At 37.1% G+C, this 26,694-nt stretch overlaps 2 protein-coding genes across 2 annotated transcripts in view; both read left to right on the top strand.

The window, feature by feature from the left end:
• Nucleotides 1-17,145, top strand: part of camk1gb (calcium/calmodulin-dependent protein kinase IGb) — a 20,664-nt gene extending 3,519 nt beyond the window's left edge. The window contains exons 3-13 of the mRNA XM_028453698.1: nucleotides 5,632-5,760; nucleotides 5,834-5,908; nucleotides 6,006-6,144; nucleotides 7,598-7,721; nucleotides 9,572-9,647; nucleotides 10,580-10,692; nucleotides 10,786-10,864; nucleotides 13,596-13,683; nucleotides 14,921-15,267; nucleotides 15,367-15,465; nucleotides 16,540-17,145. Coding sequence (XP_028309499.1) covers nucleotides 5,654-5,760; nucleotides 5,834-5,908; nucleotides 6,006-6,144; nucleotides 7,598-7,721; nucleotides 9,572-9,647; nucleotides 10,580-10,692; nucleotides 10,786-10,864; nucleotides 13,596-13,683; nucleotides 14,921-15,267; nucleotides 15,367-15,424 — 1,206 coding nt within the window. The 5' untranslated portion in view covers nucleotides 5,632-5,653 and the 3' untranslated portion in view covers nucleotides 15,425-15,465; nucleotides 16,540-17,145. The remainder of the gene's footprint in view (nucleotides 1-5,631; nucleotides 5,761-5,833; nucleotides 5,909-6,005; nucleotides 6,145-7,597; nucleotides 7,722-9,571; nucleotides 9,648-10,579; nucleotides 10,693-10,785; nucleotides 10,865-13,595; nucleotides 13,684-14,920; nucleotides 15,268-15,366; nucleotides 15,466-16,539) is intronic.
• Nucleotides 17,146-18,621: 1,476 nt separating this feature from the next.
• On the top strand, nucleotides 18,622-26,536 carry taf8 (TAF8 RNA polymerase II, TATA box binding protein (TBP)-associated factor). Its single transcript, XM_028453699.1, has 8 exons — nucleotides 18,622-18,797; nucleotides 20,085-20,271; nucleotides 21,587-21,685; nucleotides 21,763-21,825; nucleotides 22,592-22,716; nucleotides 23,055-23,202; nucleotides 23,289-23,431; nucleotides 26,111-26,536. Exons 1-8 carry the CDS (start codon nucleotides 18,750-18,752, stop codon nucleotides 26,249-26,251), a joined length of 954 nt encoding a protein of 317 aa, XP_028309500.1. The 5' UTR covers nucleotides 18,622-18,749; the 3' UTR covers nucleotides 26,252-26,536.
• The last annotated feature ends 158 nt before the right edge of the window (nucleotides 26,537-26,694 follow it).

Here is a 26,694-nt window from a genome sequence, read left to right as displayed (position 1 = left end):
CAATCCCATGAGCCGTTTTAAGCATTACTATTGGCTGCTCGTCAAAACTCGATGCATGTTCCTGAGCTGAAACTAGGGACAGTCCCATTGCATTTTATTCCATCTGAAATCTCTAATGCAGCTTTTGGCACCCCGAGTCAGAGACAAAGAACAGATGGAATAAATAGCTCTAAGGTGGAAGGTACAGATCCAATTTATCTGCAGTGTGGATGGAGTAGGGCTGCACAATTTTGACAAAAAAACTAATTACCCCCTCACCTAGGTGTAACACTGCTCTCCCTTTTTATATCCTCCCTATAATAAAATGTGTCTTACCCTTCTGGTGATGGTCACAATTATGCAATAAAATAAATTAACTTCTTTCATTGCAATAGCAAAACATGCATTGCTGTCTCAAAATAATTGCACTTCTTGTAGTGTTGACCTTTGACAGCATGTGCAGACTTTTCTGACAGATATTGCAATTTGATCTACAATTTTTAAAAATAGTTCATACATCTAAAAGCATGTGCGTTTTTTTTTTTTTTTTTTCCAAATTCCGTTTTTATTTCTTTCCAAATTCTGTGTTTTTTTACATACATTTTTTTTAAATATTTTTTTTTTTTAGAAATATTAATACATTTTTTCAGAAAATTTGTTTTTAACTCGTGAGGAAACAAAATAAATACTAATAAATAAAAAACCCACAATTAAACAAATGTATGTCAAAAATAAGGTAAGATGCATTTAAAGGGAAAATATAACTTGTACTGTGAGGAAACAAAATATATACTAATAAAAAGAAAACTATAATTAAACAAAAAAGTATGTCAAAAATAAAAATGTAATTTAATATAATGAGTAGGATACAATTAAAAGGTAGACATAAGTTGTGCTGACATGGATTGTTTTGCTCCTTTTTAATTATTCATGTCATATATTAGAGCAGCATTAATGTCACCCAATTTCCCCTCAGGGATCAATGGTTTACTGAATCTGAGCAGGTTTATTGATTAAGTTTTGATCAACTTAAATTCAATTAACATAATTTTAATGATCCTGATGACATCATTCCAGACTGTAATGATTAAACATAAATAAATGGACAAAGTATCAGAAGTTATCAATGTTCCAGACTCTACAACCCTGGCACTGATGGTCTCGTCCAACAACAGAACAACTTTTCCCACAGATCTTCTGTGGCTCTGATGAGATGTTGTTGAAACTCTGAGCAGGTGAAACTGATTAAAGATGCTCATGTTTTCAAGGAGCGTTTTCATTGGTCGATTCCATGATTTCGTTAACGAGAATTTCATAGTTGTAGTTGTTGTTCGCGCACTCAACTGAGGGGTGACTGATTCGCTGCAGCGCGTACAAGCTCGTGTCCTGTAACCATCTCTGATTGGCCGGCAGCCCCGGAAGGCGGTTCTCTGCATTTCTGATTGGTGAACATATATATCAATCAAATGATGAAGACGGAAGAAAAAACCTCAGCGTCTGAGGTTAGGTTATCGCACGAGTGAAAACTTTGATACCGATGCGATTAAGGTTAATCGTTCATCCTTAGGGCGGAGTGTGTCTGCTCTGATCCGCTGAGATCAGCTGCTTGTGTTTGAGCAGCAGCTGTGACTCTGACCCTCTTACTGTCCTCACACTCGCAACTGATACGTGCTTTTATGTCTCTAAAATGTCAGAAAACTCTCCAATAGCACAAGATAAAGTCCCTACATGTGTTACTAGTCTCTATGGGGAAAACAGTCGAAAAGAGGTCCACAGTGTGCGTGTGCATGCAGAGTTTCGTTCAGGAGGGGAGGGAGGGAGGGAACGTGGAGCGCCTCACCATTCTACAAACCACAGCTTTAAGTGGTGGCCATGATAAAAAGTGCTTGAGTTCTCTTTAACCTCAGGAAAAGAGGCTCAATGCTTCTTTTTTTGTTTTTCACCTCCTTTAGCTTAGGAAACACTTATTCATCCTTTACCAAAGGAGACCACATAATGCTGACCCACAATTCCTTGCGCTGACAATATTTAAAGGGACACACACACGAGCACTTACAGAGATCATGTAAGTTACCAATGCAATAATATGCTTAAATTTCAAAGTAACTTTTCTTATAAAAGTTGTCTGGATAAATGAAACCTTAACATATTATTTTAAAAAAGTAGACGCATTTAACTTGCTGGAATTATTATGTGGTATGATTAATAGATGCACTGGTGTTTTTGGCTATAGGCAGTCTATGCTATAGACTTTATAGCATAGACTGCATAGACTTTATAGGCCTATAAAGGGATGTTACATGTGTTTGAGGCTAAAAGTTGATTTAAATGACTCCAAAGACAGTTTTTACACAAATTAAATTGTATTATTCAGCTAAAATGCATTTATTCCTATCAACAGAAATGCTTCATTTACTCTAAAAAAAATGAGGGAGAATATGCAGACTTCATACAGGAAAGGTTTTTTTTATGAATTTATTTTTAGGTTTCTGTATTTTAAAAAGCTGCATCAGTAAATAATCTGTTAATTAAAATAATTTTACAAAGTGAGGATAAGATGTTAGAAATACTACAAAACAGCAAAATCCCATCACACAGGAATCCCCTTCTATTCAAATTAATGATTAATACATAAAGATATTTTTCAAGTTAAAATAAACAAAAAAAAAAACAAGCACACACCGATGATTCTCCTCATACATCTTTCTTCTGCAGACTGTTGCGTGACTACAACAGGTTGATTTATTTTGATGTGCTGAAGGAAATAAAATACCAATAGTAATAATTCTGTGCTCTACACACTTCCCAGTTTTCTCCTGCTGGTTGCAGCAGTAAAAATGGACAAGAGGCTGCAGTAAACAGAGGCGTGCTGCAGCAGTGCTGCCGCTGCACTCACATCAGCCTGATGTTGTTGTTGTTGTCGTCGTCGTTGTTGGTGTTTGAACAAACAAGTTTTGTCCTGAATGCATCAGCCATGGTTGGATGAGAGGGATGGATGCATATCAGTCCTTTGCTGCAGTGTGTGCTTGAAAAAGCATCTGAAATGTTGCAATCCTCCCAGAAAATATATATAACGATCAAATATTAGACACACAAAAAGTAAGATTAACTATTCCCAAGCATCCAGTTCAGCCTCTTGTTTTCCTGTTTAGAATAAATGTGAGCACCATTAATCCTAATGGGACTGAGGACTGTGTGAGTGAAGTTCTCTGTTTTTGTCGATATAGAAAATTATAATTATGCCTATATTGATATATATATATTTTTATATCTCATTTTATATAATTGTACTGTCGATCACACAGATTACATAACGAAGAGTGCATATAACTCAGCCTGGGCAATATATCGAGATGGAAAGGAAGATATATATATGTTTTTATTTTAGAACTTATTTTGTATAAAAATACAGCATAAAAAGCACAGTTAGATGGATTGTTAATTGTGTCTGAACCCATACAGTATCTACCACTAAACAAGCCACACCACAGCACTCACTCACACGTGCTGTCCCTTGGAGAAGAAGCCATGAGTGGCACAAACTGTGCAGCTGTTTGGTAATAAATATTGCCATTTTGAGAAAAAATACTGAGATATAAGTTTTGGTCCATATCGCCCGGCCCTAGTGGAGTGCATTGAAGTAGAGTATTAGGAGGGGCTAAGATACTGTATTTACAACTGAATTAGTTGGTAATTTTCATGTTTTTTCTTTCATTTTTGAAAACTACAATAACGCCTATATACATATATATATATATATATATATATATTATATATATATATTATATATATATATATATATATATATATAGCTTTTTATGTAATTTCACAGACTCAGTATTAAGATGCCAATACAAAGGGTGCAAATAACTTGGCCTGGGCAATATATTGCGATTTCTATTTTGGTGATACAGAAAAAATTTTACCTATAAAAATACATTTTTATTTTAAAGCTCATTTTGTATTAAAATACTTGTTTCAGGAGTTGCTGCTTTTGCTACTTCTCAGAACAGCATGGAAAACTCAGTTAGATGGATTTATGAGTGCGTTCTAACCCTAAAAAAGCCACACTACAGAACTCACTCACACGTGCTGTCCCTTAGACTAGAGGAGAAGAAGCCAACAGTGACAAATATTGTGCAGCTGTTTGTTAATAAATATGTGGCATTTTTCATCAGCAAATTTAACCCAGAACTGTTTTTCTGGTAAGACTTCATTGATTTAAAAAATATCAGATTATACTTCAGAAAAAATATCAACATGTGAGTATTGTTTCATATCGCTCAGCCCTAAATCTATACCTTTAGTTGCTTCTTGTTGTGGAAGCTTTGAGATTTTGTGCATGATTAGGACTTGATTTCTTGTAGAAGTCATGAATACTTCATGAGTAAATTATGAGCTCATAAAGCCGTGTGTAGCAATGTGTGTAGAATGTTGGTTGAGCGTCTCGGTGGAAGTAGAGGACAGAGACACTCTGGGACCTTCACTTTGCCGCCCCTCGCTCTGTTCCTGAGGGCCGCTGCTGCACATGCTCAGTTCACGACCTGTGTGTCGTGAGCCTCAGACTGTGTTTCCATTGCGTCAGGGATAAAGAGCCTATAATCCACCTGGTGGAACAACTATTCCCAGACAACGCTGAAGATAGCAGGGAACACGGAGCAGAATAATAAGCTCCTGACCTGGGAATGGTTAAGCCTCAGAGATTCACAGCAGATATTAAGCAGCCGCCATGATGATAGCATTCATGCTAGCAGCTTATTTCAATGCAAATGCTCATGAGAAAGTGATTTTTTATCCCTCTAATAACGATGTTATAACATTTTTATTATATATTATTATAAATATTTATATTTTTACACTCTTTGCATAACAACTTACAGTAATATCTCACAATGGATTTTTGTTTTAGACATATATATATATATATATATATATATATATATATATATATATATATATATATATATATATATATATATATATATATATATATATATATATATATAATGCAACTTCATTGGTTTAGTTTACCTCCATTTTGTAATTACCCGTCATCATTTCTACATTTTATTTAAAAAAAAAAAACCATTCCATAAATATTTTATTACGGGCTTTTTCAAAGAGACACAATTTTCACTTATACTCATACTTACAAAGCAGTTCAGAGAAACAGAAAGCCATAAAAATAACCCAAAAATAACTAAAAACTATAAATACTTTTAATGCTTGGATATATTTGTATTTTTGTTTCATCATGAGCCAAAACACCAAAGTGAGAAACAACAGTTTATGCTTATATATCTTCACCCTTTCTTGTTTTTTATTTATTCATTTATTTTTTAATTTTTAATTTGCAACATGCAAGAGAAAGACAGAAACAGTGACCCAGTACTTTGTGTGTGTTTGTGTGCGTGTGTGTGTGTTTTTGAGTTAGGAAGGACAGAGGAAGAGAAAAAACAAATAGGATAAATTTGCTATTATGACTTGAGTCCAAAAATACACACAAAAAAACCCTGTACAAAATGAATCCAAAAATGCACAAAAAAACAAGAAAAATATACAAACTCTTTGTTTTTTACGTTTAATGCTCGTATTGGATCTGATCTTTTGCGCCGCTGTGATGAAAGTTGTGCGTGTGTGTGTGTTGAACAGGGGGGCTTTCTCTGAGGTGTACATGGTGAAGGAGAAGATGACGGGGAAGGCGTTTGCCATGAAGTGTGTGAAGAAGAAGCAGCAGAAAAAAGATCCTAACCTGGAGAATGAGATCACGGTGCTGAGAAGGTGATTCACTGGAGTCCACAATTATTCACCTTTTACACCTATTCACACTTCAATGTTTGTCCTGATCAAACAGAATCAAACATGACAACGTGGTGGGGATGGAGGATTTCTATGAGAGTCGCACTCATTACTATCTGGTCATGGAGCTGTGAGTTTACCATCCTTCTGTTCTTTTTACAGCAGAATAATTAAAGCCAGACTTGTTAAATCCAGTGAGGGTAACACGGTGGTGTTTTTGAAATCAGAGTTTCAGGCGGGGAGCTCTTTGACCGGATCCTGGACCGAGGCGTGTACTCAGAGAAAGATGCCAGCTCGGTGATTCAGCAGGTCCTCCAGGCCGTCAGCTACCTGCACCAAAACGGAGTCGTGCATCGGGACCTCAAGGTATGACCATATGAATATGACCATCACCTACTCCAGTCATAATGCTTAGATTATTCTGCTTCATTAAAACTGGACATTTTAGCGCGAGTAAAAACACTGAAAACACTACGTTAGCTTCTCTTTTTCCTTCAGCGTCGCCTCAATTAAAGCATTTTTCATCTCCTCACAGAACCTTCAATGTAAAAGTAACATCTTCATATTGATGCTTGTCTGCATTGAATTTATCATATATTTTAAAATACACAAATTGTCAGATTAATACATGAAATGACAACAAAAAAACACAAATTGACAAAATATACAAAACAACCACAGAAATACACAATATGACAACAAAAAAGCACAAAATGACAAAAGAATGCACAAAATTACCACTGAAGTACACAAAAAACAAAAAAAAAATTGCACAAATTTACAACAGAAATGGACAAAATTAAAAAGCAATACACAAAATGATGCGAAAAAACACAAAATGACGAATGAAGCAGACATTCATGTTTTACATCTCCTCAAAGAGCCTTCAAAGTAAAAGTAACATGTTCATACAAAGAATTGTCTGCATTGAATTTATAATTTCAACACAGTTTTTTGTCTCTTCCATTATTTTTCCCCCATTTAATCGAGCCAGAAACACATCAATGTCACTACTTTATTAAAATAAGTACACATAATCAGCAACTGGCTACAGTCTGGCGTGTTTATATTCATGTATTTTTTATTCATGTACTGTATGTCCATTAACATGCACTGTCCCAATCAAATAAATAAGTAAATACATTACTGACACAAACACAATTAAACACAATTGCGAACATGAAAGAATGAAATCGTACAACTTTGTGAATTGAATTTGAGAATCGCAGTTGCATTTGGGGTTTTAAGTCCTACGACAAAAATCGTTGTCAAAACGACATCACATGGTCTTAAATGTCAAAATGATATTTTAAAATAATCACTAACTTGGCTCTGTATCCCTCATGTGTCCATTATTTACATTACAGATCTGTTCTCGACACATTATGTCTTTGACGTCGTGACCGTAATATTATCTTTGTTCTATTTGGACATTTCAAAGTTTTTTTTAATATTTGCGCGCACGTATTTATGTTTACACACATTATTCATGCACGAAATGTGTGTGTGCGTCTCACTCAATATTGTTCCCTAAATATGTAACTCAAAGGAAAGCGAATGTTTCAATCTTAAATATAGGTTTATTAAACTGAAATGTAAATTTTTGTATTAAATCCAGTTTAGAATAGTTGTTTTCTGTACAGTGCATTTGATCATTTGATGCATTGATGTGTGTGTGTGTGTGTGTGTGTGTGTGTGTGTGTGTGTGTGTGTGTGGTGTGTGTGTGTGTGTGTGTGTGTGTGTGTGTGTGTGTGTGTGTGTGTGTGTGTGTGTGTGTGTGTGTGTGTGTGTGTGTGTGTGTGTGTGTTCACTGTGTAGCCAGAGAACATCCTGTACTACAGCCCAGAGGAAAACTCAAAGATCATGATAAGTGACTTTGGACTGTCCAAGATGGTGGACAACGGCATCATGTCCACAGCGTGTGGGACGCCAGGATACGTAGGTGAGGAAAGGCCTCCCCCCTCCTCCTGCCAATCATACACACTGTAGTAGATTACGTGTCAAACTCATGGCCAGTAAAAATGACGTAGAAAACATGAATCATTTTTTAAATGAAACTCAACAGTATTTTCAGGCGCTCACAGTTTTCCTAGTGGAATCATGTTTAATCAGTGACGTGCCGTGACCACTAGGGCTGGGTAGGCACGTTGCAAATCAAGACCACCAATGACAATTTCATATGTTTCTGCTGGCAAGTGTTAATTCAATTTATTTGTGTAAAGCAATTTACAACAGCTTATCAATCAATCAATCAATCAATCTTTATTTGTATAGCGCCAAATCATAACCAATGGTATCTCAAGGCACTTTACAGTAGAGCAGTCTTAAGGACGGACTCTTCATTTTATGGATACACACATATGCATATATACGTATATACACATACATATGTATCCCACACCCAACATGAATTCATCATCATCAAAATATAAAATTCATAATAAGAAAGAAAAAACCCAACAAGATCCACATGAACAAGTATTTAACCATCTAACAAAATCAACATCCTAAATCACCATTAAAGAAACATAAACAATTATTTAATATAGCCTCCATACTCTCCCAATAAAATATACTGTATCTCATGACACACAGCAGCACATCCATCGTTTGTGTTGGAAACACAGAAACATGAAGAAAATGACAACAACAACAACTCAGAACAGCCACAGTGAGGAGAATCCACAAAAACAGTCCTTCCTTTTCTACCATTCACTGTAGAAAGTATGAAACATGTTCTGACCTTACCTTTGCTTAAGCTCTGGTAACTCAGGTGTTGGATTCCCATCTTTTAAAAGCTGTCGTTTTTCCTCAAAAAAAAGTCACTTTATCGTCTCTAGCGCTGTCATCCTGTCTGTAGTGTAATCCCGCCCACTAGCTAGAGCGAGAGAGAACGTAGTAGCAGCGGTCACATGGGATCAATTCACTAATGTACTGTGAACTTACGTATAGCATTTAGCATAGCGCGGTTACGTCCAAAGGCAACATAGAGAGCTGCCTTTTTACGTAAATGGTTTTCGTCTTGAGGAACTGACTGCGCATGGGCAAACACATAAAAACACGCTATGGAAACAGAGGCAGAGCAGCAACGTGCTTTTGGGAGGGGGCGTGGCCTCCTCCTGCCTTACAGCAGAGTGAGACGGCAGCCGTTCCAGGAAATAGCACTCTTAAGTCATTTGGGCTATGAAACGCACAAAATGCGAACACTTTCAAACTTATAGGTACTGTAGGCTATTGGAAATGGAAAAATAAATAATTTTTAACTATATTATAATTAAAACAAATAATCAAAATATCAATTCACCCTTGGGTAGGCACTGCCTACCTTGCCTACCCTGACGGCACGTCACTGTTGGAAAAACTTAACATTCTTACAAAATTCTTTAATTTTCCTCTAATTATTACATAATAATTTCTTTAATTGAATAGAAATTGGTCACAAAATATAGGAAATTGAAATTGTAGACCCTGTTGGGACTGATATCTCTCACTTATTGCTTGGATATTGTCAGTTTCTTATATATTATGTATTTTATGTATACGTAGAAGTGCAAACAATGGCACAATAATGTTGAAATTACTTGTTTTCCTGCATAACATCTGTGGCTCACTTAAGATAAAACCGCTTCATATTTGGCCCCTGAACTGAAATGAGTTTGACACCCCTGCTGTAGATGCTTAATGAGTTGTTGGCTCCATAGAACTTTTATTACATTACATTTTGTGCATGAATTATGAGCTTGTATAGATCTGTTATTAATGTCTTTTCTCGTGTTATTGGATGTTTCTCAGCTCCTGAAGTGTTGGCACAGAAGCCCTACAGTAAAGCAGTCGACTGTTGGTCTATTGGAGTCATCACGTACATCCTGTAAGTGTGACGCACTGAATATATGTTTAAGAACAAAATATACATTTCACCAAAATTAATAGGACTATGAAAAGGGTGCTCTTACTGTTTAATAAATATTTAAAAACTCAATAGCTTCTTAAAGTTTCTTTTTAATGAACAATGTATTTTCTATAAAATACAACTTTGAAAGCTCCAGACTCTTTTTTTCCTAAAACAAAAAAAAGTGTTTGTTGTTTTGCTTCTTTGGCTTTTATTTTGGTAGCTTTGTTACCCTTTGTATCACTGAGTCTGGCAAAATGTGAATAAAATAATGCAGATTATTCAAGTATGTAATGAAATTCAAAACCAAGCAACAATTATTGATTTATGAATCAGTATATCAAAAAATAACAGAAAAAAAATGAAAGATTAGCCTCATTTTGAAGTGATTGGTGTACACGTTTAATGTCTACAGATTGTCCAGTTGAACATTTAAGTGTATGATTAGGATGTTAGAAATACTCTTGTGTCTGGTAGGGTTTTATTTTTACACCAGTTGTATTTCTGGGGCCAAATATGGACCAGTCTGATCGTAAGTGGATCAAAACAAGTTAATTTTAACATTAATGTGCCCTAGTTTGCACTTCAATGTGTGAATAGTATATATAGTATGTAAGACACTGACATTATCAAAGCAATCAGTGAAAAATATCAGTCCTTGCAGGATCTACACTTTAAATGTCCTTTATTTTGCGTTGAATTTGTATTTATTTTTGGTAGATTTTAGTGAAATGTTTTGAGGAAAATTGCAGTATTTTCAGCAATGTGTCACTCAGCATGACTGCAGTCATGTGATATAAACAGGAAAACTGTGAGCCCTGCAAAGATTGTAGCGTTTCATTGAATTTGTGTATTTGGAGGGCGTGAGATATCTGCACAATGATCGATGATTTCATCTGGTTTTGTCACAGACTCTGTGGATATCCGCCTTTTTACGAAGAGAGCGAGACTCGGCTCTTCTCAAAGATCATGAAGGCCCAATATGAGTTTGACTCGCCCTTCTGGGACGACATTTCTGATTCTGGTAAATTCACTGAGCTTTAAATCCTTCTCAATGATGTGTAACTATACTGACCGAATCCTCCATGAGTTCTGATCTGCGTCACTTTCTCTACAGCCAAGGATTTCATACGCAACATGATGCAGAAGAATCCCAGCACACGCTTCTCCACCGACCAGGCACTCAGACACCCATGGTGAGTTTCTCCCAGCACCAGTACCCATAGTGCAGTGGTTCTCAACCTTTGGAGCCTGAGACCCCCAAAATAAAGGTTCCAGAGAGCTGGGACCCCCACTGTAGATGAAGGTGGTTGAACACAGACATGAACACTGAAGAACAGTCATGTGGAGACAGGGCCATCTATAAGGGGGATAAAGGGGAGAGATTTTTGGGATCCATCCATAAAGTCAACAAAATGATGGTCCATTGTTCTATGAATCTGAATAATATCCACTGTTATCAAGGAAGTTTATTATTATTTGCACCAAAATATATAGTCTTCTTAAAGATGTAAATCTTTGTTTAAAGGGGACATATCATGCTAAATCCACTTTTTTAGCCCTTAAATGCATTTTGTTGTATATTTAGAGTGTTTAGAAATACAGAAAAGTTCAAATTAGTCTCTTCAGGTGCTCCGTTGATATCTTTATATTCTGTTTTGGTCATATTTTTCAATCTGTTTCGATTTTTCTATTCTCTATTACGTTTTTGGACAATAACGTCACAGTATTTGCAGCGGAACTGCCAAATTAGTACATCAACTCCAGGTCCAACACTTCGAGCAATCCGCCATTTTTATTTCTCGCTTTTATTTTGTAGTCCAAGCTCAAGGATGCCGAAGTTACGAGAGGATAAGTCAAAATGTTTGGTTGTTGGATGTAGTAACCCACACGCTTCATTACACCGTCTCCCAGCATCAGAACCTTTTCAAAGTGTCTGGTTGAGTTTTATTTTTTATAGAAATGTACCCACATCTGTGGGTAAGGTCATTTTTGTGTGCGTGAAGCACTTCAAGGATGACTGCTTCATCAACCTCCACCAGTATAAAGAAGGATTTACAGAAAGACTTTGTCTGATTGAGGGTTCAATTCCTTCTATCTTTGGAGACGATGAACAGAGCACTTCGGTAAACTGTAAATAACGCTAAAAAGTGTGATGATAAGACGTCCCTGTCATTGTTTTGTTAGCATTAGCAGTTGCACCGTCTTCAGACTTCATATGTTAGCGCTGTGTGCTCGTTTTAGATCCTTGATGATATGGCCTACGTGATTTAATTTAAGTCTAAAGTTTTCATTAGTCATTTCATTTTGCCATTTTTGTCTTTGAAAAGACTGTATTAAAATGCATTTCGTGACGTTAGCTTGGCGCTAGCGTTAGCTCGGTGCTTGTGTTAGCTCGGTGCTTGTGTTAGCTCACTTGTTAGGGTTCTGCAAGTTCATCATCTTCATTTTCATCTCGCTCCGCTGGGTCAGACTCTGGCTGGAACATGTAAGACTGGATGGACAAGTCTTCTGTTGTTGACATTTTGTAAATAACCTCTGAATAAAAAGTTTATGCGCCGCTACATAGCCGTATCTCTTCTATCAAACTACAAAAATGGCCGAGCAGGGTGGAGTTGAACCGAGTGTCACCTGAAGAGGGGGCGGGGTATGGAGTCTCTCATTTGCATTTAAAGAGACCTCACCAAAACGAGTTGCTCTCAGAAGCACATCAGAAAAGGGGTAGAAAAGGGGTGGAGCTATAATAATGAGGAATTCAGACCCAAGCAGTGCAGTTCTGCTTTATATAGACCACAACTGTATGATTTATATGTAAAAAGGAAGGATTTAAAACCATATGTCCCCTTTAAATCAGAAACATAATGGGTTAAAAGTGACAAAAATTGGTGGAAAAGGTGGTGAAATGGGATTTTAAAAACCACTGAAAATGGTTCAAAGTTGCAAATTAGAGTGACTAAAAAGTGTCAATATTGGCTTAAAAGTAGGAACTATTTGTTTAAACTGGTAAATAATGGGCATGACAAATCGTGAATGTGGCTAAATTGGCAAAAAAAAAAATAAGCATGAAATATGGTGAAAAGAGATTAAAAGTGACAATAATGGGTCAACAAATCATCTGGATGTCAGGTGATAAACGTGTGCTGTGTGATGGTGCAGAACTGCAACAGAAACTGGTAAAAAAGTGGAAAGAGTGGCCAAAAGCACACAGGTAAAAGGGGTTCAAAGTGTCAATATTGGCTTAAAAGTAGAAACAATTAGTTTAAACCGGCAAATAATGGGCATGGCAAATGTTTGAATGTGGTTAAATTGGCAAAAAAATAAGCATGAAATATGGTGAAAAGAGCCCCGCGACCCTGATAAACGGGAATAAGTGGGTATGACAATGGATGGATGGATGGATATGGTGAAAAGAGGTTTAAAGTGACAATAAAGGCTCAACGTATGCAACATCAGGTGGGAAAAGTGGAGGAAAGGGTTTATAAGTGCCGAAAATGTCTTGAAAGTGGAAAAAAAAATGTGCAGAAAAGGAATTAAAACTTGATGGCATAAATGGAAGTGACGTAGCAAAAATGCATTAAAAGGAGCAAAAATATGGCAAGAATTAGTGATGAAAATGGGTTAAAATGTGGTGGAGTTGCAGAAAACTTTGAAAAATAAACAAAAATGGGCTTAAGTTGTTAAAAAAAATATTCTGGCGACCCCCCAAGGTTGAGAACCCCTGCCATAGTGGGTTAGATTCAGACAGAATTAACAGGTTCCAAACCAGTTGGCAGAGTTTACGCACATTTTTACGATTTTGTGTATCAAATGCAACTATTAGCAAGGTTCTTTGTCGCCGCACACTCGCCTGCGGGTCTGACCTGCGATGACGTCCCAGACGAATTCAGGATTAACCCTGTGCGATTTCCTTTGTCATCACTTCTCCAGGATTATCGGAAAGACGGCGCGGAGCCAGGACATCTACTACTCAGTCAGCATCCAGATCCAGAAGAACTTCGCCAAGTCCAAGTGGAAGGTCAGTGCAGACTGGTTTCCTGGGCTTTTGATGGCGTAAGCTGGTCGAGGACCTGCACTTTATAGTGGATTAATCAGGTGCCTGTCTAAATCCTTCCTGATTAAGGACGCTTTAATAAGATCGTGCTGGTTGATGGTCCTTTTATGGTTTGACTGTTCAAATTGCTCCTGATTGATTGAGATCTCCCCGTTTTTTGAATTTGAAGCTTGTGAAACGGGATTTCCGTGTTTCAAGGGCCACATCATTAACATTTATGTCAGCATTTAGAATAATAACTAATCTGACCATTAATACAGTTATTCAACACCTCCTTCCTTTGCCTGTGCATTCAGCTGGATTTCTGGAGTGAAACACCATTAGACCTTTAGATTTATAAATGATAAAAATAATAATTTAGTTTGGTGCATATTGAATGCCTTATTTACCCTCGGCCAAAGAGGTAACATTTTCACTTCACGTGTCTGATTGTCTGTTGGCAGGATTACATTAAAATAACAAATTATTATGAGACACAGAGGCAAACTACAATGGCCTCATGTAAATTATTTTTAATATTTGCGAGTGGTGAAATAACCAAAAGTTGGGGTTCAAAATGAGTCGCATGAAGAAAAATTGTTTTATATCCCAAGAAAAAGTAATATTTATACTATAAATTAAAACAGAGATCAGATTTTTCTTACATTCCCATATGTAGTTACGGGCCAATGTAAGTATTAAAAAAAGCATTTTTTCTGATTTCAAGAGCGTGTCACCCAAGAACCAATGCATATATGTGACTAATCATTAGTGATGTGAACAGTCTATGTTCATAGCGCAAAGATGATTAAATTACAGGGAGTTGAGGCATATGCTAAGTAGTTTACTGAAGGCCCAAACAGATAGGATGTATAGCAGATCTTTTTGTATATTCTGAAAGAGTAGGTGGAGCTAAATTACTATACCAAATTACAGTTTCCTATGTGGTGTCATTCCTGAGATATTGGAAGAAAAATAAGCAAGAGCAAAAACTGACACATACCCTCATCACTAAATTGGCCATATCTCTAAAAGTATTCATCCAATCAAACTGAAAATGTACAATATGCCTATTTTTTTAGACCGAAGTGCGTGGGCCATTTTTGAAATGACATGGAACAACCCAAAGTGGAGATATGGCACTTTCTTCTAGTGTGTGTTGTTGATGGTGATATTGATAGTAAGGGGTGAAATTAAACCCTTCTTCTCTTCTCGTTCACAGCAAGCTTACAACGCAGCCGTCGCCATCAACCACATGAAAAAGCTGCAGCTCGCTCACCTGGAGGGCAACACGAGGAAGACCAACATCCCCGACATCAAAGTGATCGACATGTCCTCCCCTGCCAGACAACGGAAACACCTGGACCCCAACAAGCTCCAGCTTCCCAAAGAAACCGACTTTAACGGGAACGGGACGCAGCACATGTTGCTGCCTGAGAACCACGTGGAGATGAAGAGTCACTTCCACACCCTGAAGGCCACGCAGAGCCAGTGCAACTCTCACCACGCGCCCAGCATCGCCGAGCAGGGCAAGCATGTGTACCACTCGGAGCCCGCCAACCTCAACGGGTTCGTATCATCATCATCATCACCATCATCACCTGAGCTGAAGATCAATCCTCTCTGCTCATGTTGATGAAACCTCCTGCTTTCCTCCTTTTTTTCCAGATATGGTAAAAACCACAACGATAAGACGGTGCAGACGGGAGTTTGCTCTGTCATGTAAAGCTACTGATGTTTACATTGGAGAGAAATACTTTTTACTTGGTAGGTTCATCCATAAATCTATCAAACATCACTGCACAGGGAACAATGTCGTTAGCCGCTGATATGACAAACAGAACGTAATCAAGACACCAGCAGAAATTTCATAATTGACCTATTTTTAGAATAGTAAATAATCATAAAGACGACCAGTCTGTGTCGCTTCACCTTTGCTAGTTCACTTTGACGCCTTTTGCTGCTGAAAATCATGTCAACACTGTACGGTGTGAGTTACAGCATAAACACAACAATCAGTTCTTGTAGTAATCGTAGTTTTCCTGTCAGTTTGGAGCGATTTTTAAAAGCTTTTCGTGTAAAAACACAAACTGAGTCAAATCATGAAGTTACAGTTATTATAGTACAGTATGGTGTGAAAACAGCCATGGTGATAATTCAAGAGAAAGGGAAAAAAAGAGAGGAAAAAGGAGAAGAAACAAAAGAAAAACTAAAGAAAGAAAAAAAGAGGCGGGAAAATTAAAATGGAAAAATTGAAAAGAGAAAAAGAAAAGAAAGAAAAGAGAAAAAAGAAAGAAAGAAGAAAAACTAAAGAAAGAAAAACGAGAAAAGGAAAAAAGAGGAAAAAATTGAAGAAAAAAGAGAGCGAAAAAGGGGGTAAAAAAGAAACAAGGAAATAAGATTTTAAAAAAGAAAGAATAAAGAAAAAAAAAATGGGTAAAAATTAAAAAGAGAAAAAAGAAAAAGGATAGAAAGAAAAAAGAGAGGAAAGAGAGAAAATAGAAAAAAGAAAAGAGAGAGAATTAAAATAACCTTCACCTATATAGATTATCTACCTCATTCCTGGGGCCACCACTTCTTGAACATGGGTGCAACTTCCTGTGGAATAAAATGATAAATATATGAAAATGGAAGTCATTTGGAGTTAAACAGAACTGAACCGTTACGTACGGTTCCCAAACCAAACAAAAGCTTCAGAACAATACTTCATTCTTTAGGTAGAACTGCTGTTGATACACTTGCTAACTGCTACTTCTTCCATGTACTTAGTACACCATGTGTTCTTCCATGTACTTAGTGAGCGCTCCTCTGACCTCTGACGTGTTGTTTCTGTTTCTACAGCTCAGTGTTGCCGCATGGGCCCGACCTGCAGCGTGTTTAGTGTTCACAGGATCACTGCAGCGTCAAAGAGACGGAGGTGGAACTTTAGACGGAGTCTGATGATCCTCAGTCTGTGTGGGACATTTTATTGTGGAACGAGTGCCTCTGCAGCGCGTGCACACACACACACACACACACACACACACACACACACACACACTCACACACACACTGGAGAACTCACACTGCATGGGAGAATATGTCTGAGCTCAGAGAAGCTGGACACTTCTTTATAAACAGCTAAGCTAAGCTGCTGAGCTCAAAGACTCCATTGGTGCATTAGTCGTTTGTCCATGTGAGATCAATGAAGCTTTATTAAGCAGCTATTTGTGCACAGATTCATTAGCAGCACGTTAATAGTCTTCCTAATGCCGTGGGAAACGTACAATCTGATGAAAATGCTGCATGTTTTTTTTTAGCAAAAACCGTGTTGGTTTGTATCATTTCAGAAGCTGTCTTTTATGTTTTTTTTTTTTTAAACTTTCTTTGTTTTTCTGTCAGTATTATCATTTTTTAAACGTTTTGCTTTGTTTTTGAAAGCAGTGCTTGAAAAGCGACATCATAATTATTGCATTAAAAATGTTGTTCTCAGTGTAAGGCCAGAGGAATATGCACATTTTAAACACTCTCAGCCATCCAATCATATGTAGTTATTTATATTTACACTGTGAACGTATTACCGCTGATGTATTTCCACGTACTATAAGCTGTACTGCTATGTTTGCTTTTGTGACTTTGTTCTTCTGCACTCAGTTTCTGTCGTTGTTTTACAGTCCGATGCTGTGTTAAAAAAAATTAAAAGAAAAGCATGTGCAAAGTCTGGCTGTGTTTGTAATGTTCTGCTCTACCTATGGGATGGTTCACAATGGGCTAACTATAGACTCTCTGAACCAAAAGCACTGGCAATGGGGTTGGTGTGTGTGTTGGTCGTTTGATTGAATATTAAAAACAAACCTATGAATCTGTGATAACCACATTTATTTATTTACATGAATAATATCCACTGTTATCCAGGAAGTTTATTATTATTTGGGCTATAGTATATAGTCATATTAAATCCTTGTTTTAATCAGAAATAAAATGACTTAAAAGTGACCCAAAATGGTGGAAAAGGTGGTGAAATGGGATTTTAAAAACCACAGAAATTGGTTAAAAGTTGCAAATTAGAGTGGGCAAAAACAGACAGAAAAACTAAGTATCTGTTTACTTACTGAAAAAAAATATGAAAACCAGAATAAAATCCTGGACAACATGTAAGATTTGATTTTCTTTCCTTCTCTTGGCAACTTTAGAGATGTTAAGGTGAGAACAAAAAGTAGAAGTATTACTTTAGACATCAATCCCTGTGATTCTTGCTGCAATTTCTTCAGGAAAATGTACAAATGTTATGTCAGTTTAACAATTATTTTTGAATACAAACAAAGGACCTTCACTGATGAAAACAATACCTACTACAACAGTCATTTAAAAAACTACACATCGATATAGCAAAGGTTTTCAATTTGCTTATTTTTTTCACTTGCAGCTTGATTAATGAATGAATGCAAACAAATATTTAACACGCAAAGCCTTTTTTAATCATTTGAATCATTTTTAAGAAACAGATCTACCTCCATACTTGAGCAGATACATTATAGGAAATCAAATATATATACTGTATGTATATATATATATATATATATGTGTGTTATTATATATAATATTATATGTATATTTGAATATTTATAAGAACCGTTTTAATATGAAAGTTTGAACATATATATGGAAGTTTGAATATATATAGGAAAAGTTTGAATAAATAAATAAATACATGTAAAACAGCATGCATAGTTGAGGAAATAAATAAATATAAAAATATGGTAACGAAGATGAAACAAATGTATTTAATTATTAATTCAGCATGTATTTATTCATTCATTTGTTTATTCATTTTATTTGTAATTGTGTCATTTTTTTGGTACCCCATACAGACATTGAGCCAGTTTAAGGAATGTAGTTTTCCTGACCACCAGGTAGGGGCGCTGTTTAAAATAGATACAGGAAGTGACGTCACAGAGCCGCACCGTGTTGTTTACTAACGTAGCATAACGCTCTGCCTAAAACATTGGGATTTAATCGAAAATAAAGCCTAAAAATAGTGACGTTTAGAGGAAAGCCGGTCGGTGTGGAGGATGGCGGATCCTGCTGTTAGTTCTGGAGGTTCTCTGAATGCAGCAGCGGTAAGAATAAGAAGTTTGTAACGTAGTGCTTTGACGGTTTCAAAGCTAGCAGATTTTCAATCTAGTGTACATGATCTTCTCGCTATTATCCTGTCTTTATTCAACTCTATGTTGGTGTACAGTCAGCTAACATCCGCGTTTACCTTGCAAACCGTTTTATTTATCACTTGTCTTTGGGATTTATCTATTTATGTAAAATTAGCTGCCAGCTAACAGATAGCAAAATAAACTGAAGACGTCTGTTTAAACAGCAGCTGTAAAATCTATTTTAATCATTTAGTTTAGGTAATTGATCCACGACCCAAAGATCAGACAATTAGTTACAATTTTATTGAATACATTTAGATTTAAATATAGTTAATGACTCATTAACTATATTTATTAATAATGAGATAATAAAGTGTGTAAAAGAGAAATAATAAAGGACGAATTTACTGTCTTATTTTGTAAAATTATCTGTCTAATAATAATAATAATAATTTGTTTTGTAATGCTGGAGGGTAGGTAATCCCTTTAATTTGCAAATACTATCTTTTAGTACAAATCAATATTATTATTTTAAGATGGCTACATTTTTAATCAAAAGTAAAGAAAATAAATAATACTATTACTAATTAGTTGATAAACACTAACCATTTACCTTAATTAAAGAAACTCAAAATTATCACAACTTTTTGTTTAAGATATAAAATGATCATATTCTACAGCATGAATCAATTCCCTTCAAAATAAAAGGTCAAGATTTTTTTCTCTCTTTTTCTGCTCAGAAACTACCCTTGATTAACTAAAAATGTATCTAAGAACCACTTTTGGGCCCCGGTGTCACGGTCTGAGTTCACATCGTACTGAGATTATATATAAGCACAACCGAAAAATGAATTTTTGCTAAAAAAAATAATGATTTTTTTTTTTTCAAAGTGAACGGACACATGTTTTATTTTTTTATTGGATTGTGTTAGGGTTCGGGTTATAATTTCAGCATGGACGTAAACTCAGACCGTGACACTGGCCTACAAAATAAAAACCTGAGCTATAGATATGTTTCGAGAATTAGCATATAATTTGTTTTTGTTTTTTTATGCCTGTTGTAGTAGGTATTAATCTATCATTACCATACAGTTTATTCAATGTAGGTTCATTGCATAATCAACACCTAAATTAGAATTTCATCTGGATATATGGTACCATCCCCTGTTAAAGACATCCAAATAATTGTACAGTTGTTGTTCCAGCTGTTGCATTGTCCGTGTGTGTTTGATGATTCAACATTAGTCTTGTTTCTTACAGCGTGGTGCCAGCAGCAGCATCAGCAGCAGCAGCAGCAGCAGTAAAGCAGCCTCCACCCCTGCAGAGAACTACCACCTGGCTCGACGGCGCACCCTGCAGGTGGTGGTCAGCGCTCTGCTCACAGAGAGTGGTTTTGAGAGTGCAGAGAAGGCAGCGGTGGAAACACTCACTGAGATGATGCAGAGCTGTAAGTAAATTTCACGGCAGCATAAAACCTGTGGCTGTCTTTGACATATGGGGAGATATTTGTCTCAGAAATATTCACAAATACACCCACAATTTTCACATTTGTTTTTTAGATTTTCACACGTGTTTTTCAGATTTTCGCATGTTTTTCAGATCCACAAATATATTCATAATTTACACATGTGTTTTCTCATGTATGTGTGTGTATTTATCATGTGTAAATCTTCAATTGTGCTTGTGGATTGAGCAATGGATGTTTGTGAGATGTGTGCGCAAACTGTGTGTGCGTCTACAAGACTCACACACTGACAGACTCTGAAACCGAATTCAAGCTGCTGACGTGCAGCCATGAGTCACGGCGTAGCGGTCCATGTTAACGGAAGGCGACACGTAATTATTGTCGACGTGACACAGAAACATAAATCACACTTACTGCTCCATCTCAAACTCTGCTGAGAAGACACTTTAGTGCTCAGATGTATTGAAATACAGCCGCTCTGTGAGTCCAAGGACAAGTTGGCGACCCTTCACCCAACACGTAGCGTGAGATTTTGAACGTGAATATAACAGGAATTGAACATATTTGTCCATTTGTCAATCTTTCTAGACATTCAATTTGTGTGTGTGATATTGTGCAAAAACATTTGTGAGACCTTTCTGTGTCATGTTGGGGCATGATTTAAGATAAAGAGAAATAAATCCGATACCCTGTGCGGACTGTGACGATATGGCGATATATCGCAATATTTTTCCGCACGATCAATTATCGATATGCTCCCACTAAATACGGATTTTTTTATTTTTACCCCAAAACCTTTTCTGCTTTTTCACTAAAATATGCAGGTACATCTTCACAGAAATGTTGTCACTGTTTGTTGAAGGAACCAATATATTGTTTACTGCACTATAATGGTGTCACTGGTAAGAAAGAGCCTATTTTTTGTTTACAGAAAGCACTATTGGAGATACTTATTTGTTTACATTGGTATGTTGACACTTATTTACAGAAATGTTGCACTAAAATAGTGTCACTGTTCATAAGACACTTTTTCAATTTATTGTCTTTCAGAGATATGAAACAAAAATTTTATTTTTTTACTTAATCTTTTTCTTGTTATGTCATAGATTGATCTCTGACTAATATATCGATAATATCAGTATCGTCATATCGTGAGATAATCGTTACCATGAGCTTTGTATCGCGTATCGTATCGTGAGGTACCCAGAGTTCCCCACCCTACCCTCCACCTGCTGGGTGATGACCTGTTCAGTGTAGTTTAATGTGGAGAGACTTTTCTTGTGTTGTTTCTCTTCAGATATCACTGAGATTGGCCGATGTGCTAAAGCCTACTGTGAGCACACCGCCCGCAGTGTCCCAACACTCTCGGACACGTTGGTGACCCTCATAGAAATGGGTAAGACCCCCACACATCGGCTTCATTAAATACAAACAACAAAACAAATGTAAACACGTTTTTTTGTCCCACTGTAGGCTTTAATGTGGACACCCTGCCTGTGTACGCCAAACGATCTCAGAGAATGGTCATAACAGCTCGTGAGTGCACAATCCACTTATCATTTCCTATCGATCAGAGCAGGGGTTCTCAACCTTGGGGTCAGGACCCCATTTTGGGTCACAAGACACTGAGAGGGGGGTGTCGGCAGATGCCTTCAAGAAACAGAATATATTTTGAACAATTTGAGCCCTTCTTTGCTTATTTTTACCTTTTTTCTGCAACTACACTAAACGTGCCATATGTTATCCTATTTTCATCACGTTTTCTTGCCATATTTTTGCTCCTTTTAATGCATTTTTGCTACATTTCTGCTACTTCTCCATCAAATTTCAATGCATTTTCTGCACATTTTTTCCACTTTCAAGACATTTTCAGCACTTATAAACCCTTTCTACTACGTTTCCGCCTAATGTTGCATATGTTGACCCATTATTGTCACTTTTAACCTTTTTTCACCATATTTCATGCTTCATTTTTGCCAACTTAACCACATTCACAATTTGTCATACCCATTATTTGCCAACTTAAGCTAATTGTTCCTACTTTTTAAATTACATTACCCCCCTCCCCCCATTTTTGCCACTTTTAAGCCAATATTGACACTTTGAACCTTTTTTATCACTTTCTATGTCCGTTTTTTTTTGGCCACTCTAATTTTTTCTCTTTTTTGGTCACTTTTAACCTATTTTATTTCTGATTAAAACAAAGATTCATATCTTTTGGGGGTCACAGGCTGAAAAGGGTGAGAACCACTGGATCAGAGGACAATGAATTCCAGTCCGATGTGTATATTGTGTTTTTCAGCTCCTGTAACCAATGCTCCTGTGACGCCCAAAGCTTTGTCAGCTGGACAGAAACGCACTCATCCTGCTCACATTCCGGGCCACTTCCCAGAGTTCCCTGACCCGCACACCTACATCAAAACACCTGTGAGTGTGAACCTTCCCACAGCACAACAAGGATCTGCAGGAAGAATAGTTTCAACGTATACCTTTTCTAATAAAGCTCACATTTTAAATCCATTTTGTTAAAATTTTGTCGAGATTGAGGATTGAAAATGTTTTATTCCTTAAAAGGGACACACTATAGATTTTAAAAAGTTGTTTCAGTTCATTTATTCTAATTCTGTTTATCCAATATTTGTCTTTTGTATTTGGACCTCACACAGTGTGGAGTGTATCTCGTTTGTCATATTGATGAATTGGAACTTGCTTTGTTCTCTCGAGGCGTAGAAATGTAAGTGATGTAACATTGATTGTTTCTGCAGACGTTCAGAGAGCCGGTGTCTGACTACCAGGTGGTCCGAGAGAAAGCAGCCACTCAGAGACGGGACGTGGAGCGAGCGCTAACACGCTTCATGGCCAAAACGGGTGAAACCGAGAGTCTCTTTAAAGATGACGTCACTGCCTTCCCGTGTGAGTGAATCCAACAGAACAAAAGCAGAGCAGCAGCGCTACACTTTGCTTGCTTCTAGTTTTAATCCCTGCTGATGCTTTTCCAGTGATCGCGGCCCGGCCCAGTGCCATCCCGTACCTCAGCGCCCTCTTACCCTCAGAGCTGGAACTGCAGAGTCTGGAGGAGACGGACTCGTCTGAGCAGGACGACCAGACGGACAGCGAGAACACGGCAGGAAACATCATCACCGTGAGTGAAACTTGATGTGACCCTGACTGTGCACAAAATGTCATACTAACGTACTACTCATACTATGTCTGACGTCAAAATGAGTATCGGTATGTAGTGCGTTCACATTAGATAGTATGAAAAGATTGAGTACGTTAGAAATACCCGGATGTGTACTATACGGCGACATTGTTTAAGTATGCACGGTGGGCACACTAGTCGCACTCAACCGGCCCATAATGCACTGCGAGCGGAACGAAAAATGGTCCTGGAACCAACTTCAAGCTAAAAATGAAACATTCCCATTTCAAGATAAAAGCACCTCTTCTTGTCTTGCATATTTTTTTTAACCTTTTTGTAAATAGGGCCATGTGTGCCCCCCGTCCCTCTATAAAACTTGCACACCAAGCGATCACCCTACACTGTGAAAAATTCCTGGTGAGATCCCTGGCAATTTCTACTTCATTATGTTTAAAATGATTATAAAAATAATAACAATGACATTTCCATTTGAGGAAGTGAATTATTTAGTTTTTTGTCCGTTTTCCACAATCACAGAAAATTGGAGCTGCATTTTGGATTCATATACATATATTTTGATGGTAGTTTGAATATTTAAAAAAAGAAATATATATATATATACAGTATATAGATATATATATATATATATATATATAAAAATAATACTCTGAGGGGCGGATTCACTAGGATTGCAGCAATGATTAGCGTGCGTGCAGACCGCCCTATTTAAATGAGCGTTTTGCTCGTTCAATGTGGAGACGTGCACTTAATGACATTTGAGAAAATAAAATTGGAGGCGGATTAACTTCTGTCTGCTGCACAAACATTTACTAATGTAGAGAACAAATGAAAATGTTTAAAAAAACAAAAGCAAAAAAAAAAACTACACCTTTAAAACCTAATGATATTTTCCCCCCTAATTTAATGTAACTGCTTTTTCAGGTCCTGTAACTTTGCTCTGATCAGTCTATAAAAAATAGGCAGATTTGGACAGAAATCGTCCTATTGATCTGTTGATGCTATTGATCTGAGTTAATGCAACAACAGAGTCTGTCAATCAGTCTGCACCGTTTGAAGATGATCTACTGAGCATCATCCAGCAAGTCTGAGCTCCTGAGTACTCACGCACTCTCATTTGGGAATATTGTGCCATCGCTGCGTAAATTACGCAGCTGCTCAGCTGATTTTGGCCTGACGTTTCTGCCGTCAATGCGACACGAGAGTTTTACGGTCAAAACATGGAGAGAGAGACACTGAAGCTCCCTTTAGCTGTGCGTCCAGAGCAATATCCATGACCTTCATGCAAAACATCCTCTCTGCCACTGGACTCCATACGCGCCGCCGCGTTTTTCTGTCTCTCACACATACACGTTTTATTTGAATTACTTTCTTATTCTATAAAGTGCGTGCGTGCGTGCATGCGTGTTTCTTTCCCCCTTTCTCTGCTTCCCTCTCATTGCTGCGCTGAGAAGTTTTTAACTTTGAGAAGCAGTTTACTACTTGTTTGAATATTTATTCTTGTTGATGTAATTTAGAACAAAAACTTGAACAGTTTGTTGCTTAATGCACATCTGACATTTTCCTCTGTTAATTTATGTTCTGGAGTTGTGTTGGAATGGACTATTATTCATGGTTTCTTTTTGTGTTTAATACTATAATTATATATATTTATACTCAATAATCCTGTTAATAAAATATATCTTCCGTCAGGTCAACTTTTGTCAAAGCTATTTTCAGGACAACGACGAACAGTTCTCTTTCATAATTTCATGTGATGTCTCACTTTATTTTTGACTTGTTCTAGTTCTACATCCCCTGTTTTTATTATTTGTTAAATATTTTTTACTTGGTGTCGGTCTACCTCACCTTTGTTCATTTCAATAGATGTTCCTTTTTTTAAATTGAGACTTGTACCATTTGTTGTCATCATTTTGTAATTTTTTTTATGTAAATTGAGGGTGCAAAAGTAGAATCGGCTCCAAATATCGGCTCAAGAAAATCGGCAGTCTCTATCGGTCATCGGCTAAGGCCGATGGAAAAAAATCGGTATCGGCATCGGCCCTAAAAAACAATATCAGTCGATTCCTACAAGAATGGTTAAATGCAGTTTGTGTTTTGTGTCAACATTTTCTGCAGCGGATCTCTGCGTGTTTGCACCTTATCAGTCGTATTATTTTCCGTGCTAAAACAGTCATCGCAAACAGCTACAGGTTTGATGAATTGCATTGCGCCCACTGCATTAATTTATTTGCATTTCCCCCTCCCATTTATTTCTCGCCCCATATGAGATCTGCCTACTTTACATATTCATCAGAGGAAAACATGCTAAATAGATTGAGGGCACCCTGGGGTTTGTACGGCTTATTAGCACATGGAGTAATGTTTGCACACGTTTTTAATACCCCTAAACCTTTAGTGAATCCCTTACTGGGTAAAGGACATGCATGGGTACTTTAATTATTTTGCGGTACATTTGGAATAATATTTGACATTTATATGGATTAAAACTTAAAATCAGGATCAAAACCATGTTGTCACAACTATATATATTTAGCAATCCCTGTCGTTTTCTTTTGGTCATGTTTTAAAGTGACATGTACCCGTCGCTACTTGTTGGCAGGTGATGAGAGACTGTGAGGAAACGCTCATCATTTTTTCCTCTTGGTTGTCGTTATTCAGGACGATCCCGGTGCCGATAAAGAGAATTCCATGCTCCCTCCTAGCGGTGTCGCTCCATCCAACAAGGCCAATGAGGACAACATGATCGACAACCCCTACCTACGGCCGGTGAAGAAGCCCAAAGTGAGGAGGAAGAAATGAGTTTTGAATGAAAAGACTCACTTTCCTTCCAGATGTCCAGAACTCTTAGTTATCCCCCCAGAGGAAGGACTCAGTCTAGAGACCCGCTTAGTGATCCAGGAGCAGCAACTGCATTTCATCCACAGTGGGACCAGGACTGTGACTGAGTTCCAAACTATGATTTCTGTTTCAGAACATTTGTTTCACGCTAGCACTCATTTTTGTTTCAAACTCATTTGACTCATGTCGTTTTGTTTGCATCATCACCGTGTAACATACAAACAGAATAAAGACGAAGCATGGTCCTTTTTTTTTTATACACTTCAAACATTGTTCTTTTGCCAAATGACCTGTTTATTCGTCAGCATTAACACATGTATTCAATCACAGCATTGATCAGCTTTAGAGTCAGTAGGATAAGCTCAGGTAGGTAGAAAGCGACGGCATTTCACGAAAAAAACTAA

Source organism: Gouania willdenowi, chromosome 7, assembly GCF_900634775.1.
Source record: "Gouania willdenowi chromosome 7, fGouWil2.1, whole genome shotgun sequence".
Taxonomy (NCBI): domain Eukaryota; kingdom Metazoa; phylum Chordata; class Actinopteri; order Blenniiformes; family Gobiesocidae; genus Gouania; species Gouania willdenowi.
Note: the sequence above shows the minus strand (reverse complement) of the source record. Positions and strands in the feature narration are given on the sequence as shown.

Coding starts and splice junctions, on each gene's coding strand:
- taf8 (XM_028453699.1), top strand. CDS start 18,750: ATGGCGGATCCTGCTGTTAGTTCTGGAGGTTCTCTGAATGCAGCAGCG. Junction 20,272..21,586: donor CACTGAGATGATGCAGAGCT/GTAAGTAAATTT, acceptor GTTTCTCTTCAG/ATATCACTGAGATTGGCCGA. Junction 22,717..23,054: donor ACACCTACATCAAAACACCT/GTGAGTGTGAAC, acceptor TTGTTTCTGCAG/ACGTTCAGAGAGCCGGTGTC.